Source organism: Anticarsia gemmatalis, chromosome 20 (assembly GCF_050436995.1).
Source record: "Anticarsia gemmatalis isolate Benzon Research Colony breed Stoneville strain chromosome 20, ilAntGemm2 primary, whole genome shotgun sequence".
NCBI lineage: Eukaryota > Metazoa > Arthropoda > Insecta > Lepidoptera > Erebidae > Anticarsia > Anticarsia gemmatalis.
The window spans coordinates 4,147,289-4,162,292 of record NC_134764.1 but is presented as its reverse complement, the minus strand read 5'-3'; the positions used below and the strand labels follow the sequence as shown (position 1 = coordinate 4,162,292).

The 15,004-nt window shown below is 35.9% G+C and overlaps 5 protein-coding genes across 6 annotated transcripts; 3 read left to right on the top strand and 2 right to left on the bottom strand.

The window, feature by feature from the left end:
- Positions 1-90: 90 nt before the first annotated feature.
- Snap29 (Synaptosomal-associated protein 29kDa) lies at positions 91-1,903 on the top strand. Its single transcript, XM_076127757.1, has one exon. It carries the CDS (start codon positions 280-282, stop codon positions 1,081-1,083), a length of 804 nt encoding a protein of 267 aa, XP_075983872.1. The 5' UTR covers positions 91-279; the 3' UTR covers positions 1,084-1,903.
- A 540-nt stretch (positions 1,904-2,443) lies between these two features.
- On the bottom strand, positions 2,444-4,138 carry LOC142981759 (uncharacterized). The gene has a single exon (XM_076127861.1). The coding sequence runs from the start codon at positions 4,020-4,022 to the stop codon at positions 2,775-2,777; it is 1,248 nt and encodes a 415-aa protein (XP_075983976.1). The 5' UTR covers positions 4,023-4,138; the 3' UTR covers positions 2,444-2,774.
- Positions 4,139-4,462: 324 nt separating this feature from the next.
- Positions 4,463-9,062, top strand: eIF3c (eukaryotic translation initiation factor 3 subunit c). Its single transcript, XM_076128099.1, has 7 exons — positions 4,463-4,618; positions 4,801-4,917; positions 5,704-6,121; positions 6,278-6,675; positions 6,759-8,042; positions 8,126-8,419; positions 8,555-9,062. Exons 2-7 carry the CDS (start codon positions 4,825-4,827, stop codon positions 8,726-8,728), a joined length of 2,661 nt encoding a protein of 886 aa, XP_075984214.1. The 5' UTR covers positions 4,463-4,618; positions 4,801-4,824; the 3' UTR covers positions 8,729-9,062.
- A 902-nt stretch (positions 9,063-9,964) lies between these two features.
- Positions 9,965-12,141, top strand: LOC142981594 (ubiquitin-conjugating enzyme E2 L3). Of its 2 annotated transcripts, XR_012959941.1 has the most exons (5): positions 9,965-10,196; positions 10,515-10,610; positions 10,789-10,975; positions 11,142-11,361; positions 11,739-12,141. XR_012959941.1 is itself a non-coding variant. In XM_076127606.1 (4 exons), exons 1-4 carry the CDS (start codon positions 10,170-10,172, stop codon positions 11,294-11,296), a joined length of 465 nt encoding a protein of 154 aa, XP_075983721.1. In that variant the 5' UTR covers positions 9,965-10,169; the 3' UTR covers positions 11,297-12,141. The 2 variants fall into 2 exon arrangements, 1 of the variants encoding a protein (XP_075983721.1); XM_076127606.1 differs by having other exon boundaries at positions 11,142-12,141.
- A 100-nt stretch (positions 12,142-12,241) lies between these two features.
- Positions 12,242-14,651, bottom strand: LOC142981593 (histone deacetylase 8-like). The gene is made up of 8 exons (XM_076127605.1): positions 14,304-14,651; positions 14,030-14,219; positions 13,796-13,937; positions 13,619-13,725; positions 13,279-13,471; positions 12,872-13,044; positions 12,540-12,740; positions 12,242-12,455 (listed from the first exon to the last, which is right to left on the bottom strand). Exons 1-8 carry the CDS (start codon positions 14,436-14,438, stop codon positions 12,259-12,261), a joined length of 1,338 nt encoding a protein of 445 aa, XP_075983720.1. The 5' UTR covers positions 14,439-14,651; the 3' UTR covers positions 12,242-12,258.
- Between the last annotated feature and the right edge of the window lie 353 nt (positions 14,652-15,004).

Here is a 15,004-nt window from a genome sequence, read left to right as displayed (position 1 = left end):
AAATGTAATGGGCTTGGAGCTTGAACATTTTTAAAAAGGGTAAAATAATTTTCTGTCTCTTTCTCTTCGCGTCATCTGTCAAATGTGACAAGTGTAATGAATGTATGTCATCCGATGTCATCAAATCGCGATCGTTCTACGTAAAAACTTTACGTTCTCTCCCGTTTTTCCATTAAATTCTAATCAGTTCGATAACTTATTTCCTCAAATTGTACACATAATTGTGTGATAAAGTTGTACGTGATATTCTAGTTTATTGAGAAACAGGTAGTGTTAACAATGTCTGGGCCAGGTCAAACTTACGTTAATCCTAACAAATTGTTTGAGGATGACGATGTGGACGACGAGACGTTCGTTAATAGTTTTAGATCGAGAACAAACCAACTCCCGCCCCGACAACCCACTAATCCGTATGGAGGTCATATTGCCGCCCTGGAACAACAACGTCAAGCGATGTTACAAAGACAAAAAGAAATCGAACAAAGAACCTTGGATTCATCATCACGTAGTATAGGATTGTTGCGTGAATCAGAAACGATCGGAATTGCCACCGCGGAAGAACTCGCCCGTCAACGAGAACAGCTGCAAAACACGAACAAACGTCTCGACGAAATCAATACTAATCTAAATTACAGTCAAAAGCATTTAAATGGAATTAAGTCAGTGTTTTACGGTCTCAAGAATTACATCTCTGGTAAGTCGGACCAGACTCCTCCTAGAAGTCAAGCTTCACCTAATCAGAGTGCAGGTCCAAGCAGTAGCAGACTAAATGAAACAATAGACAATTTGTGCCAAAGTTCTAGTGAGGATCACTTCAGATCTCATCCCAGCACTCGTTTATATGACCTAGATGGTCAACAATCAGCACCTGTTCCAAATAGCCAGAGAGTGAATGAACTCCTTGATGCTAACTTGGATGAAATGGTACAACACATCAACAGACTGAAAGGCCTTGGAATAGCTCTTGGTGAAGAGATTGAACAACAGACTGACCTCATTGACACTATACATGACAAGGTGGAAGTGGCAGATATTAAGATAGGCAAACAGAACAAGCAGATGAACAAACTCCTTGGTAAATAGTCTTTGCAACATTCCTATGCAGTTTGATAAAAAACTATCAAAGTTTGTCAAATTGGTGGAACTCTGCTTCAGAACTCACCAGGTGAAGGGTATATTTTGTTTGTATTACACAACAAAGCCCCAGTTTTATAAACAATGGATTCTTAAGTGTTTTCTATATTTTAAACATCAGACTATTGTAAATGTATTGTGGATGGTACTATTAAATATTAATCCTATTATTGTTAATTGGAACTGTGAATGTGAATATGAAAGCTCTAAGCTTGCTTTAATACTTCATACAAGAGAATTATTCTGATATACAAACAGAAATTTGCAGTTGACTAGTTATAAAATGATTTATGAGATCACCAGATGAAATACCCTTTTGTTAGTAAATAAATATATAATAATATAATATTACTGAAATAGTGTAGAGCATTATAGGAGGAAAGTATGTTGAGTAATTATTTTTTTATCACATTTTAGTTATTATACAATGTCATGTTGTTTCAAATTTGTATAATTAGGACAACATGTACTTTGTATTGTTTATTTTTGATTTAAGTAGCAAGATGTATATTGTATATATTTTATGATTTTATTGATTTTGTAGATTTTAATAGTATGGTGATGTGAATTGTTGTGTCTATGTTGTTTACATTGAAAACTATTGATAAGAGTTTAGCACAGCACAGGTCTTATCAGCCAATTATATTTACACCCACATTGGTATATCAAGTAACCTAGAATATGTAATTTACAGTTTTATAATCACCAAAATTACTGCATGTTTGAAAAGTTAATGTATGAGTGCATGATAATATAAATAAGTTCATAATAAAAACATCTAGTTTTATTTTAAAGGTTCCATACAAGTTGTAAATATAATTTCCCCTACATTTGGAAAATCCAGATAAAAAGAGTTGTAATTTGCAGAGAAACCCACATGAGTCATATTTCAATTGAAAGTGTTTTACTACAAGGCTGGGAATTTATCTGATAATGATCTTTATTAATTTTAGACTTCTCTTAGGTTCGAGAAACAGGAAAAATAATACTGATAATAATATCACAATAATTTGCGATTGAGGTAATTTGTGGCACTGTAGGTATTCACATATGATTGAACATAAGCGCATAATATTAAATGTGTAGTTTACATTTTTTCCTGCAGTACACAAACATAAGAATAGTGTTTATAGATATTACTTGAATAATAAGTACATTTGTAGGTAGCAGATTGCTTTGTTTACTAAGTTTTAGTTGATAACTTCCAAACAGTTCTTTCACCTGGCCAGTCATAAACATATTTAATTAAGGACAACTTTGCAATTAATTATTATTAACAGTGGTGATAAATTACGATAACCTTGACTATCAAGTAAAACTATCGGCTTGTGAGTGAAACTTCACATTTTTACAATGTTTTTATTAGCTTGAATAATGATAGAACAATAACAATGGAGGTTTTCCCATAACATTAAATAGGTACCAGAGGAAGCACAGATTCAATACAAACAATCTACAGTTGGTACTTGTAAAACAAAATTAACTTATACACTGCTTTTCAAAGCTTATGATTTATAATATTTTTCCTAGAAGAACATTTTGAAATTTTCAATATTATATTGATAATAATCAAATTGAACCATCTGTTTGATTATAATTATACTTGTAAGTCATGAAGACGACAATCAATGTACTAGACTCTAATAGACTTGATCAAAGAAAACATTATCAACAACAGTTTCCAAAATCATATCATTAGCATCTACATCATGGATTTTCATGTGTTTCTGCAGGACTTTCTTGTTGGAGAGTTTCTTGTCACAGATATCACAGGAGACTGCCTTGTTCACATGAGATTCTCTATGAATCTTTAATCCAGACCTGGTGGCAAACCCCTTAAAACAAATATTACACTTGTGAGGTCTCTCAGTTGTATGTGTGTGTGCCATATGCACTAACAAGGAATGTTTGGTTGGAAACCTTCTGTCACAGTTGTTCTCCGTGCACTGGAATGGCCTTGGCTTCTCTTGACCTGAATGCACCAAGCTGTGTGCTCTTAAATACAATGCCCTAGTAAATCTCTTGGGACATTCAGGACAAGCAAAAGGTTTCTCTCCATTATGAGTCCTATTATGCATCATTAAAGTTGATCTTGCTGTGAATCTCTTCCCACATGTCACACAAACATATAATTTGCCATTGCTGGAATGAGCAACACGAAAGTGGTCCTGTAATGACTGCCTGGATTTATACGTTTTGTTGCAGAAACCACATTTAAACTGTGCTACATCTTTGTGTGATCGCAAATGTTGATTTAATCCACCAGAGGTATAAAAACATTTGCCACATTTTGAACAAAGATACTTTTTTGTATTTGTGTGCTTGTTCATGTGATATTTCAAACCATATAGCCTAGTGAAAGATTTAGTACACAATGTGCAAGCATATCTCTTCTCTCCCTCCGTTCTGTGGGGCTGTTCAGTAGACGTTATCTCAGTTACAGGAGGTAATGGAGTCAACTCCTTATTATCAGATAAAGTGGTTTCAAAATCTAATGCATGGTGATTGCTAAACAATGGTACATCATACTCATGGTCTTGATAAACCACATTAATATCAATGGAATCAATATCTGTTCTCTGCAAATTTGTTGGTGATTGTATCATAAGAATTTGAGCTAGCGTGCTATTCGCCTTCAAACAATTTAATTTAAAATTATATGCTAGTAAAGCTGTAGATACACATGACGAACATATTCCTTGTGGCCAATTTTCTTCATCATTGTTTTCCAAACAATTTAGAAAAACCAAAATATCAATAAGTTTAACCTTGTTCATCTCGTGTTCAATTAGGTCTTGTATGTTCATAAACATCGAGGTATCCGATTCTAAAAGACAAGTGCGACATATGTTTTTTGTAAGTGGCAAAATTAAACTTGTAAATTCCATTGGCAAAATTAGGCTACTTTATTACGATAAAAAATTAGGCCTATTACAATAAATCGCACGTCGCAATAACTTGGTATTCCACCATGACATCGAGGAAATGAATGAAATCGAATGAATGATTGTGATTATGTCAGGATGACAATTGGGAATGAACGAATTTACCGAATTATTCAAATTTCCCAATGATTTTTTTTCCTGTTTTCTGATTTAGAGTCGCAGGTTTTTAATTCGTTGGAAAAGTAACAGTCTAAATTCTTAAGTGATACGAACCAAATTTGCGCACCAAATCCATATGCGCACTCACTCCACTTTTACATCAAACCGACCGCCTAGTTTGGTAGTCACTTTTTTATGTGAAAATTGACAAACAGTTGGACTGTTGGACCATTGGTAGGAGTCGGCATCCTGCATTAGTTTTTAGATGTCAAGCTTTAGTAGATATTTTTAATCTGTGACTGTGTCTTTTTGACGTCTGGAGTGCGTCGTGGGCAGGCTGGAGAAATCCCAGATATATCCCTTTTACAAGATATTTTCATGATTTTATCAGTATCTTGCACAGCTACAGACAAATCATCTTGTGTATATTTGAATAGAAGGTGAGCCGAACTCACTAGTGTACTTTTTATTGATGTGTGAAAGTTCTAACCTCTTCGACCCGCAACACCTTCAATATGTGTTGTGTTCTCGTAAAATTCTTATAATTTGTGCAAAGGAATTAAAAATCGTGATGAAGAATTTATTATGTACCATATATATGACGGGTAAAATGTTATTGCAGGTGAATAACTAGTACGAAGCAATCATGAGTCGTTTCTTCGCCACGGGCACAGACTCCGAGTCTGAGAGCTCCAGTGAGGACGAGCCAGTAGTACGCGCCCCAGCGCCCGTCTATACTGTAAGTGTACAGTTTTATAGATCTGCAGTAAATCCACAAAGTTTGATGCTTAGAACTTGCTTACTCTTGTTATTTTTATCAATTTCTTGATGGCATCCACTGTCAATAATGAAACATATAATCATTGTGTTGTGGCTGTCCTAAAAACAGTTTTTGTCATACTTTGAACAATAAATATAGATATTATTAGGGAAACAAACTATATTTTAATCAATATTTCAAAAGACAGTTAAAATTTTGTCTATCATTTTATTATGGTCTTATATCTTTGCTAATTGGATGAACTGATTTACATGCTTTGCATGTGATGTAGACCTGAAGTTTAATCTAGATGTAACAATGAAGGTTTTGAGATATTCTTTAAAATGGGGAACTTTGCCTTGTTGATTTTGTGGTCATACTTTGTTATAGAATATGTGGCTTTGACATATTTATTCTTAGATTGTAATGTATTTAATTTAACGAAATCCAATGAAAACCTAGTTATTATTGTAGTCAGCAGCAATAGGAGAACTCTTACGTGCTTATTAAATTGCAATTATTGGTGTCTCAATTTCCAGTAATGTTAGTAATTTCCGACTATATGGCACAAATACAGATTAAATATCATTTATTTAGATTGTATTCTAACATTTGGAATATTTTTCTTTATATTTCAAATCAATTTGTGCAAACATTCTAATAACTGGGCGTTCATAGACTTTTATGCACAATTAAGGTTCCACTGTTTGAACATTATATTGCTTTATGACTTGTCTTTGATCATAATTTTTTTTCACATAACAGTTCAGTGATGATGAGGAAGAAACTAAGCGTGTTGTGCGCTCGATGAAGGAGAAGCGTTATGAAGAATTAGAAGGAATCATCCATTCACTGAGGAACCATCGCAAGATTAAAGACTTCTCCTCAGCACTAGCCTCATTTGAAGAGCTACAGAAAGCCTACACTCGTGCAGCACCCGTTGTTGCTAAGGAAGAAAATGGTGTCGCACCAAGATTCTTTGTCAGGGCACTGGCTGAGTTAGATGACTGGGTGTCTACCGCGTGGTCTGACCGTGACAGTAGGAAGACCCTGTCTAAGGGGAATAGCAAAGCGCTTACATCATTGAGACAGAAATTGAGAAAGTATACCAAGGACTTTGAAAGTGAGATCGCCACTTTCCGTGAAGATCCCGACCTGCCTGATGATGATGAGGAACATAAAGGTAAGTGTTTAACTCTGTGATGTTTAATAATTATCTGGGTACTCCCTAGCTTGGCACTACACCAATAAACTATTATGTCTTACTAAGTATTTAATGTGGTGTTAATTATATTATCAATCTATGGACATGGTAATAATCATAGTATTATTTGTTTAGATACATCATCTTCAGATGAGTCTGATGATGAAGATAAGGTTAAAGATAAGCCAGTGTCGGTGCGTCGCTCTCCCGAGCCTCCACGCCGGCCTCCGCCTCAAGACGACGAGTCCTCGGATTCCATGGACTGGGGCTCCAGCTCTTCTGACTCTAGTGAGAGCTCCGACGGTGAGAATCGTGGTGACGTGATGACTATCCGTGCCAAGTTCTATAAGAAAACCACTGAAAAAGAAGGTGAAGAAGAGAGGGACAGACGCAAGGCCAAGAGACGTGAGGAGAGACGTGAAAGATCTGGCAAGATCAGCAAGAAAGACCAGGCTGATGATGGCGGCGAATGGGAAACCGTTAAGGGAGGGAAAGGGGCTGCTATTTCTGATAAGCCTAAGATGTTCGCCAAGGTATGTTACTAATGTATCTAAAATATATAAGTAACTGTTCTATATCTTAACATACATACTTATGTTTTTAAATTTTATTTTAGGATAGCGACATTGATGCAGCCCTGGTTGTCAAGAAGTTGGGTGAGATCAGCGCAGCTCGCGGTCGTAAACGTACCGACCGCCGCGCTCAATTAGAATTGCTACACGAGCTACGTACTGTTGCCGCACAGCACAACTTGGGAGATGCTCTCCAGCTGAAACTCCGCGCTGCTACTGTCGCTGCACTTTTCGACTACAATCCTAAGGTGTCCGACGCTATGAAGCCCGAGTACTGGTCGCGTCTCGTTGAAAATGTCGATCAAATGGTCACCCTATTGTTAGCTCATGAAGACATGGTTCTCAGTGAAGCTTTTACTGAAGAGCAGGAGCAGCTAGTTACGGCGCCTTTCCGCGTGCGTGGTTGTCTGTTAACTGCACTCGAACGCCTCGACGATGAGTTCACTAAGCTTCTCAAGGAGTGTGACCCACACTCTAACGAATATGTAGAGAGGCTGAAGGACGAGGTCCGAGTATCTGCTCTGATCGACCGCGTGTGCCAAGTTGTCGAGCGAGATGGCTCGCCACAAGAGATATGCCGCGCTTATTTACGTAAAATTGACCATCTCTATTACAAGTTTGATACTCGCGCCGTGCGCAAGGACTTGCCTCCAGGTGAGGAAACAACTATCAAAAAGATGGAACGTCTCTGCAAATACATCTACGCCCACGATGAGACCGACCGGCTCAGGACTCGTGCCATCTTATCTCATATCTATCATCATGCTTTACACGATAACTGGTTCCAAGCTCGCGATCTGCTGCTTATGTCGCATTTGCAAGAGACAGTGCAACATTCTGACCCGAGCACTCAGATTCTGTACAATCGTACCATGGCTAACCTGGGACTGTGTGCTTTCCGTCGCGGTAACGTCAAAGAGGCTCACGGCTGTCTGGCTGAATTGATGATGACCGGTAAACCTAAAGAATTACTGGCTCAGGGCTTGCTGCCTCAGCGTCAACACGAGCGTTCGAAAGAGCAGGAAAAGATCGAGAAGCAGCGTCAAATGCCGTTCCACATGCACATCAATCTAGAGTTACTCGAGTGTGTGTATTTGGTGTCTGCTATGTTGATCGAGATACCGTACATGGCTGCTCACGAATTCGACGCTCGTCGTCGAATGATCAGTAAGACTTTCTACCAGAACTTGCGTGCAAGTGAGCGACAGGCTTTGGTTGGCCCTCCAGAGTCCATGCGAGAGCATGCCGTAGCCGCAGCGAGGGCGATGCGACGTGGTGACTGGCGTGCTTGCCTCAACTTTATCGTCAATGAAAAGATGAATGCTAAGGTCTGTATCTAAAAGGTTTTATTGTATTATATTCTGTTATGTTTTAGCGTGTTACATATTTTTATGCATAAATGATTTTACAGGTGTGGGACCTAATGGTAGGCGCAGACAACGTGCGCGCGATGCTGGGTCGCCTGATCCGCGAGGAGTCGCTCCGCACTTACCTGTTCACGTACGCACACGTGTACGCGTCACTGTCGTTGCGCTCGCTCGCTGACATGTTTGAGTTGCCACGACAACGCGTGCACTCACTCGTCTCCAAAATGATCATCAACGAGGAGCTGCTAGCTTCTCTCGATGACCCGAGTGAATGTGCCATCCTACATCGCTCAGAGCCGACAAGGATGCAGGCTTTGGCGCTGCAACTCGCTGATAAGGTACTAATCATACATTTGGTTTTGTTAAGATTATACACTATTTGATTATAAACCAGTCATTTAATTAATGTAGCAATAACATCTATGTGTTATGACCTAATGTGAATTTTTAAATGAATGATTTTAATTCCGTAGGTTGGCAACGTCGTGGATTCCAACGAGCGTATCTTCGAGAAGCAGGGCTCGTTCTTCCAGCGCGGCGGACAGCAACGTGGCGAGGGTCGGCAGCGCGGCGAGGGCCGCCAGCGCGAGGGCTGGAACCGCCGCACGCGCAACCGCCGTCGCGACGACGAACGTGGCGACGACTAAAATTTTATAATAGGGACCAGCCGGTTATCAATCTTCTTTTACGGAGGGCGTGCTACAGACACACTTAACCTGTATAAGACGCTTATTTGAAGACAAAGAAAGCGTTTCATACTAGACTCTGTGTGTGTGTAGCACGCCCCTGTACACGGAATTACCTACTGGTCCTTATTGTAGTCTGTCACAACTCTGGAATACCTAAAAAAATTACAATAGTATTGAGAAGGAATTGAACATTCCTAATAAGATATTCTGCCATCTTCATATTCCCCATGTTACAACAAGTGATAGTCTACTTTATTACCCACAATGCATAAATATAAAAATGTGTTTTAGATTATGTGTGTTTTATTTGATGTGAACATAATTATACATCTCACCTATTATGCACCCGAAGCTGTATTACAGAGACGTGCTGTACACATTCGCGTCAACGATGTGAGTCCTATTTAAAAGAAGCAAGCTAAATAAGTTACATTATTTACTAACATATTCTACTTCACGTCTTTTAGCGAGGATAACGAATGGTCGTGCAAAACAAACAGCTTGCCATGGTAGCTTTAGTATAATATTATTACCCACTAGCTGACCCGCGCAACTTCGCTTGCGCCACTTAAGAGAAGGGGTCAAAATTTTCCCCGTTTTTGTAATATTTTTCGTTGCTACTTCGCTCCTAATGACCTTAGCGTGATGTTATATAGCCTATAGCTTTCCTCGGTAAATGGGCTATCTAACACTGAAAGACTTTTTCAAATCGGACCTGTAGATCCTGAAATTAGCGCGTTCAAACAAACAAACTCTTCAGCTTTATAATATTAGTATAGATTTACAACCAGTGAAGACTAAGATTTCAGTGCTATATATAATATATTATTACTAACAAAATTAAGTAAAGCGTGCACTCATCAAAGATGTAATAGAAAAAATGCTAATAATTTCGTAGGTCTCTACTTTATTTAACTGAAAAGAAGCACCGACAGAACAACGTTATTATTTTTTTTATTTCAGTTAGTACGTAGAAAATACCAACAGATGGCGACGGCTGTATTATGTTGCTGTTGCGTTTTATTATTTCAAAAATAATGTGTTTTATTTCATTGATAAGCCACTATATATCAATTATCATTGATATCATTATTATTAGTCACAATTAGAAGCTAACGGACAGAAAAGTATTTTCATAAATTAATATAAAAATCCCAAGTTACTGACACATGTCGTAGTTTTTTGTGGTTTGTCGATGCATTAACATAACGTACTGAAATTTTGTTGGTGTCCGTCGCATTTTGCAGATAATTTTTCAGCATCTTGCGGTCAAATCCTATTATAATTTGTGTCGACCGTTTAATTATGGTGTTATTGCGGACCTGTACATAAAATAAAAACTTGAGTATTCAAGAATCGAGGTATATCTTAGGTTGGGAGTTTGACAGATTCTAATACAATGGCTGCAACGAGGAGACTACAAAAGGTGAGACATCATTTTTAATGACGAGTATTCTATATCATCATTGATTACGATGATAACAGGTGGTCGGTTAAAACAGGATTCATGCACAGACTTGTTTTTATCATTACCCTCGCTTAGACTTCGTTGCATTAAATTAATAATCTTCAAATGAATCTTCAAAAGACTATTTTAGCGTTGCTAGTGAAATCAGTGACCTAGTAAATCTATACAAGTTCACTGCCTCTTATTATGATTCATACTTTATAAGTAATGTCTAGAAATAGACCTGCAGATAAATACATTTTCCGATTATGTACTATCATCATATTGTTGTTGCAGGAACTAAATGACATCAGACAGTCAGGACTGAAGTCCTTTAGGGACATACAAGTGGATGAGTCTAATATACTCACATGGCAAGGATTAATTGTTCCTGTAAGTATCTTATCAAGATATTATATAGTGATAATTAAAAAAAATATACATAAAAACCACTTTGCTTTATGCATAAAATAATACAAATATCTATGCAAAACAAACATTCTGTTTGCCATTATTTATGGTAAACACTATTAACTGATGGAGTTTTACTTAGTAGCCATTAAAATTACAGGACAATCCTCCATACAACAAGGGAGCTTTCCGCATTGAGATAAATTTCCCTGCTGAGTACCCATTCAAGCCACCTAAGATTAGCTTCAAAACAAAGATCTATCATCCAAATATTGATGAGAAAGGTCAGGTGTGCCTGCCCATTATTAGTGCTGAGAACTGGAAACCTGCTACTAAGACTGATCAAGGTATGTCTTTTGTAATTATTACTGAATCATCAAGTTAAAATGATTAGTCATTAATATTAGCTTGTCTTTAACAGCTAAGCAGTGGTTATCTGCAATGAGTATTAATATAAACAAAATAGTAATGATGAACAAAAAGATCATTTACTTATAAAGTTTATTTTTTCAGTTATTCAAGCACTAGTGGCTCTTGTGAATGATCCCGAGCCAGAACATCCATTGCGTGCAGAGCTTGCTGAAGAGTTCCTTAAAGACAGGAAGAAGTTTACAAAGAATGCAGAGGAATTCACTAAAAAACACAGTGAAAAGCGACCCACAGATTAAATAGCTAAATGAGTCATCTTTGCTAAGCTTGCACTTGCAGCTCTGGAGTTCAACAATGGTATAATGTGTGTATAATTTATTTAATGTGCATTTATTTTTTCCCAAACAGTATTTATAACATCTAATAAAGTAGTTGGGATATTTTACCAGTAATAAAGCTTAATTCCATTGCTGTAAGTTCAAACTAGATTTGCATTTGATTTTACACTGGCACTAGCTTCTGAATCACTTTGCTTGAGATACAAACATAAGCACTTAAATGAAATTAGATATTATTATATAGAATCAGCAAGATGTTATAAGCTTGAGTGCATTAGAACTTTGGTATTGAGTTTGGATAATATTTTTTATTTTAATATTTAAAACGAAACATTATGAATCATAATAATCCTCAGTAATGTGGGTTTTGGCTTAGAAATTAATTCTGCTTATGTTGTTCCAGGTAGCTTATGTCTGTTTAATGTTGTATGTAAACTATGCTATGTAAATAAATGGGAAAACATGAGTGTATACAGGTCTAACTTGTGTTTATACTGTTGAACAAATTTAATTTCATATTTTGATGATGATCATTATAAAATATGAATCCAGTATTTTAATGTTTGGCTAGCTGTGTATTGTGTCTATTACTTACAAATAATTATGTTCACTTAATTCAATCTTAAATAGATTGTGGATTATAACAGACTGGTGATTGGGTTGCATCAACATTAGAATCATATAAATACAAGACTCTAAAAGTACCATTATGTTTAATTTCACTTCATGTCAATGTTACTTGGTAACTTAATGTGTGCTGAACAGATCAGTGCAAACTTTAAATATATATTTTTTTCGAATTTATATTTCTGTTTTTTTTTTAATTAGCTTACCCTTTTTTTTAAAGAATTTGTTCTGTCGACCTTCTGATTATCTGATGGGTAGCAAATAGTGAATAAAAAAAACTTGATACAAAATATTTATTATTCAACAAAATCGTAAACATCCACAGTTTTGTTTGAAATATTTTTTTGTGGTTCTAATTTTGATTGTTCTACAGTGCTAAGTATCTTCTTTTTTGTATGGTTGTCCTCTGCATTAAGATTGTCTGATAAAGTCTTCATCTTTTTTGCGAGTGGTTCTAATGTACCAGAGTTTCCTAAATGCTGTTCTAAGTTTGCTGAAAAGTGATAAACAAAAAATTGTTATTATAAACTTGCGCAATAAGATTTTAAATGTCGAGAATTTTAATGTCGGCGATTACCTTTTATTTTGTTAATACAATCTTCAATGTAGGCATTTTTATTACTATCTTTCTCTAAAGTAGGTTCAACAGGTAAAGTATAAGTGGGTCCATAGTCTGGCCAGTGTTTATGTTCTGGTATTTGCTCATCAAGCTCTACTCCAGCAACCATGGCTGTCAGTGAAGTCCATAGCCGTGCAGCATTAGGATGTTTGTAACCACCTAAGGAATAAACAATATAAATTTGATCATTAAGTACCTGCTCTAAATACACTTTATTTTGTCTTAAATATGTGCACTTAGAACATTGTATGTATTGATGGGAAATAATGACTATAGGAGATTATACCCACCTCCTCCCATTAGTATAGTAGGTTTTTGTTTATTAAGCACCATTCGCACACAGTTACAATAGCTGCGAGCAGTGAGTTTTGCACCACCATTGGGGTCATGTGCCAATGCATCTGCCCCACACTGTGTTATTATTGCATCTGGTGCAAAATAATTGTATACTAAACTGAATACCCTGAAAAAAAACAAGTGCAAGATAATTAGACTGTTTTAAAAATTAGAAAGGATGGTGAAAGTATCATAGTTTAAAATATTTATGTTACCACTAATTACCACTATGGCTAACCATTACTTGTTTGAGTTTTCCTAATAGAAATATTTGATCTAAAGATTGATGAACATTGAATTGGTAATCAAATAGTAGTAAAATGAAAATTTACAACAATACTAAGAAGTTTTGAGTACATACTTTTCAAATACAAACTCCATTGTGTCATCAGAGTAAGCAGCATGGAGAGGGACATTGCAAGAATACCCAGTCCCACCGAAGGAGCCAATATCATCAATGCCACCAGTTCCAGGGTAAAATCCTGGCTCATATTTGTGAAAAGACAGTGTAAAAACTGATTTACTTATGCTGTAAGCATCTTGGACTCCATTCCCTGCAAAATACGTATTTTTGAAAGAGCTATAGGGTATGAGGAGTCATTAAAAAGTTTTGTGTTTTAAGCATTCATATACTTTTTATGCCAATATTCCTTTCAGGCAAGTAATAGTAAAGTGGAAAAATAACTAATTAAGGTAGGTACCATGATGAACATCCAAATCAATATATAGAACTTTAGGAAACTTCTTTTTCAATTTCTCAATGGCTATGACAATATCATTCACATAACAGAAGCCTTCTGCTCCAAACCTGGAAGTTACATGTGTATTCCATTAAAATATAAGAAAAAAAAGTTACATATTTTATTTTTTAATCCTACCTATGTGCATGGTGCCAACCTCCGCACCAATTGATAGCAACATCAGCTACTCCAAGCATGAGACATCTTGCTGCAGTTATGGAGCTGCCGGCTATGCAAGACACTAGTTCATACATATTTGAAACAGGAGGACAGTCATATCCTACAATCAATTTAACACTTAAAATATAATATAGAATAGTTTAATATACTATCTACTAGTTAACAAATTATATTGTTTAGTCTTTATCTAACCAATGCCAAATTCTTCATCCTGAGCACTGGTCATAAAATCCTCATCAACTTCAGTAAACCTTTTTAAATGGTCCAGATATAACTCTGAATGAAACTCTCGCATGTCTTTATAAGATGCCTGAGAAGACCTTACTACTTTAATTTTGCTTATTAATCCATATGCCTCTATTAAATTATGCACCATACTAGCCTAAAACAGAAATAAATAAATGTAAGCTAGACAATGCGATTTTGGTAATAAGTAATATCTAATATTTATATAGATTTTTTTTACCCTGCCGACGACTGCCGGTAATCTATCACATTGTTCAATTAATTGTTCGTCCCATATATAACAGGCATTCATTTTATTTATACTATCACCGGAGGCATCACTAAAATTAGTTATTTTATCCTTAGACTTAATCATATTCTTTGTAAAATAATCGCTCAATCAGTTTCTTTTTCCTTTGGTAGGTAGTAAGATAGGTACACAAATAACTACAATACCAAAAAACTAAATTTATGGCTTAGAGGCGTTTATCAACAAACAAAACTATTCGTCGATAAAGTTCCGAAAACTTAAAACTTTATGACGTAAATGTCGTAAATGTCATTGACTCTCACTCATTTCACAGTTCACACGTCTGTCAGTCAAACAAAATTATCTCCCGCCAAAATTTTGGGGAAGCACAGACAATTTCTTTTGCGTTCACAAAACTCCGATCACAATCACTACGTTCTTTTTCACAAAAGATGTTAAATAATTTATTAAAATAAACCTTTCTTAAAATAAGAAAGCAATAGAACCCAAATTACAAAATATTAAGTAAATAAAGGTATGGAATTAAACAAAGATCATCAATTATCTGTAAAAAGATGGTTATTCCTAAGTGGCTTTTAGAATTTTTCAAACATTGACAAAAATAATGATACATAGTTAAATCATAAAAGATAATAGAAGTAAAAGAAAAAAAAATATTATGATAATATGTT

Bases quoted from the DNA above. Each gene is read 5' to 3' on its own strand.
- Snap29 (XM_076127757.1), top strand. From the start codon at position 280: ATGTCTGGGCCAGGTCAAACTTACGTTAATCCTAACAAATTGTTTGAG.
- eIF3c (XM_076128099.1), top strand. From the start codon at position 4,825: ATGAGTCGTTTCTTCGCCACGGGCACAGACTCCGAGTCTGAGAGCTCC. The intron at 8,043-8,125 runs GTCTGTATCTAA...ATGATTTTACAG, and splicing joins ATGAAAAGATGAATGCTAAG to GTGTGGGACCTAATGGTAGG. The intron at 8,420-8,554 runs GTACTAATCATA...TTAATTCCGTAG, and splicing joins CGCTGCAACTCGCTGATAAG to GTTGGCAACGTCGTGGATTC.
- LOC142981759 (XM_076127861.1), bottom strand. From the start codon at position 4,022: ATGGAATTTACAAGTTTAATTTTGCCACTTACAAAAAACATATGTCGC.
- LOC142981594 (XM_076127606.1), top strand. From the start codon at position 10,170: ATGGCTGCAACGAGGAGACTACAAAAG. The intron at 10,197-10,514 runs GTGAGACATCAT...TTGTTGTTGCAG, and splicing joins CAACGAGGAGACTACAAAAG to GAACTAAATGACATCAGACA. The intron at 10,611-10,788 runs GTAAGTATCTTA...TTAAAATTACAG, and splicing joins GGCAAGGATTAATTGTTCCT to GACAATCCTCCATACAACAA.
- LOC142981593 (XM_076127605.1), bottom strand. From the start codon at position 14,438: ATGATTAAGTCTAAGGATAAAATAACTAATTTTAGTGATGCCTCCGGT. The intron at 14,220-14,303 runs GTAAAAAAAATC...TTTCTGTTTTAG, and splicing joins TACCGGCAGTCGTCGGCAGG to GCTAGTATGGTGCATAATTT. The intron at 13,045-13,278 runs GTATGTACTCAA...GTTTTTTTTCAG, and splicing joins ATGGAGTTTGTATTTGAAAA to GGTATTCAGTTTAGTATACA.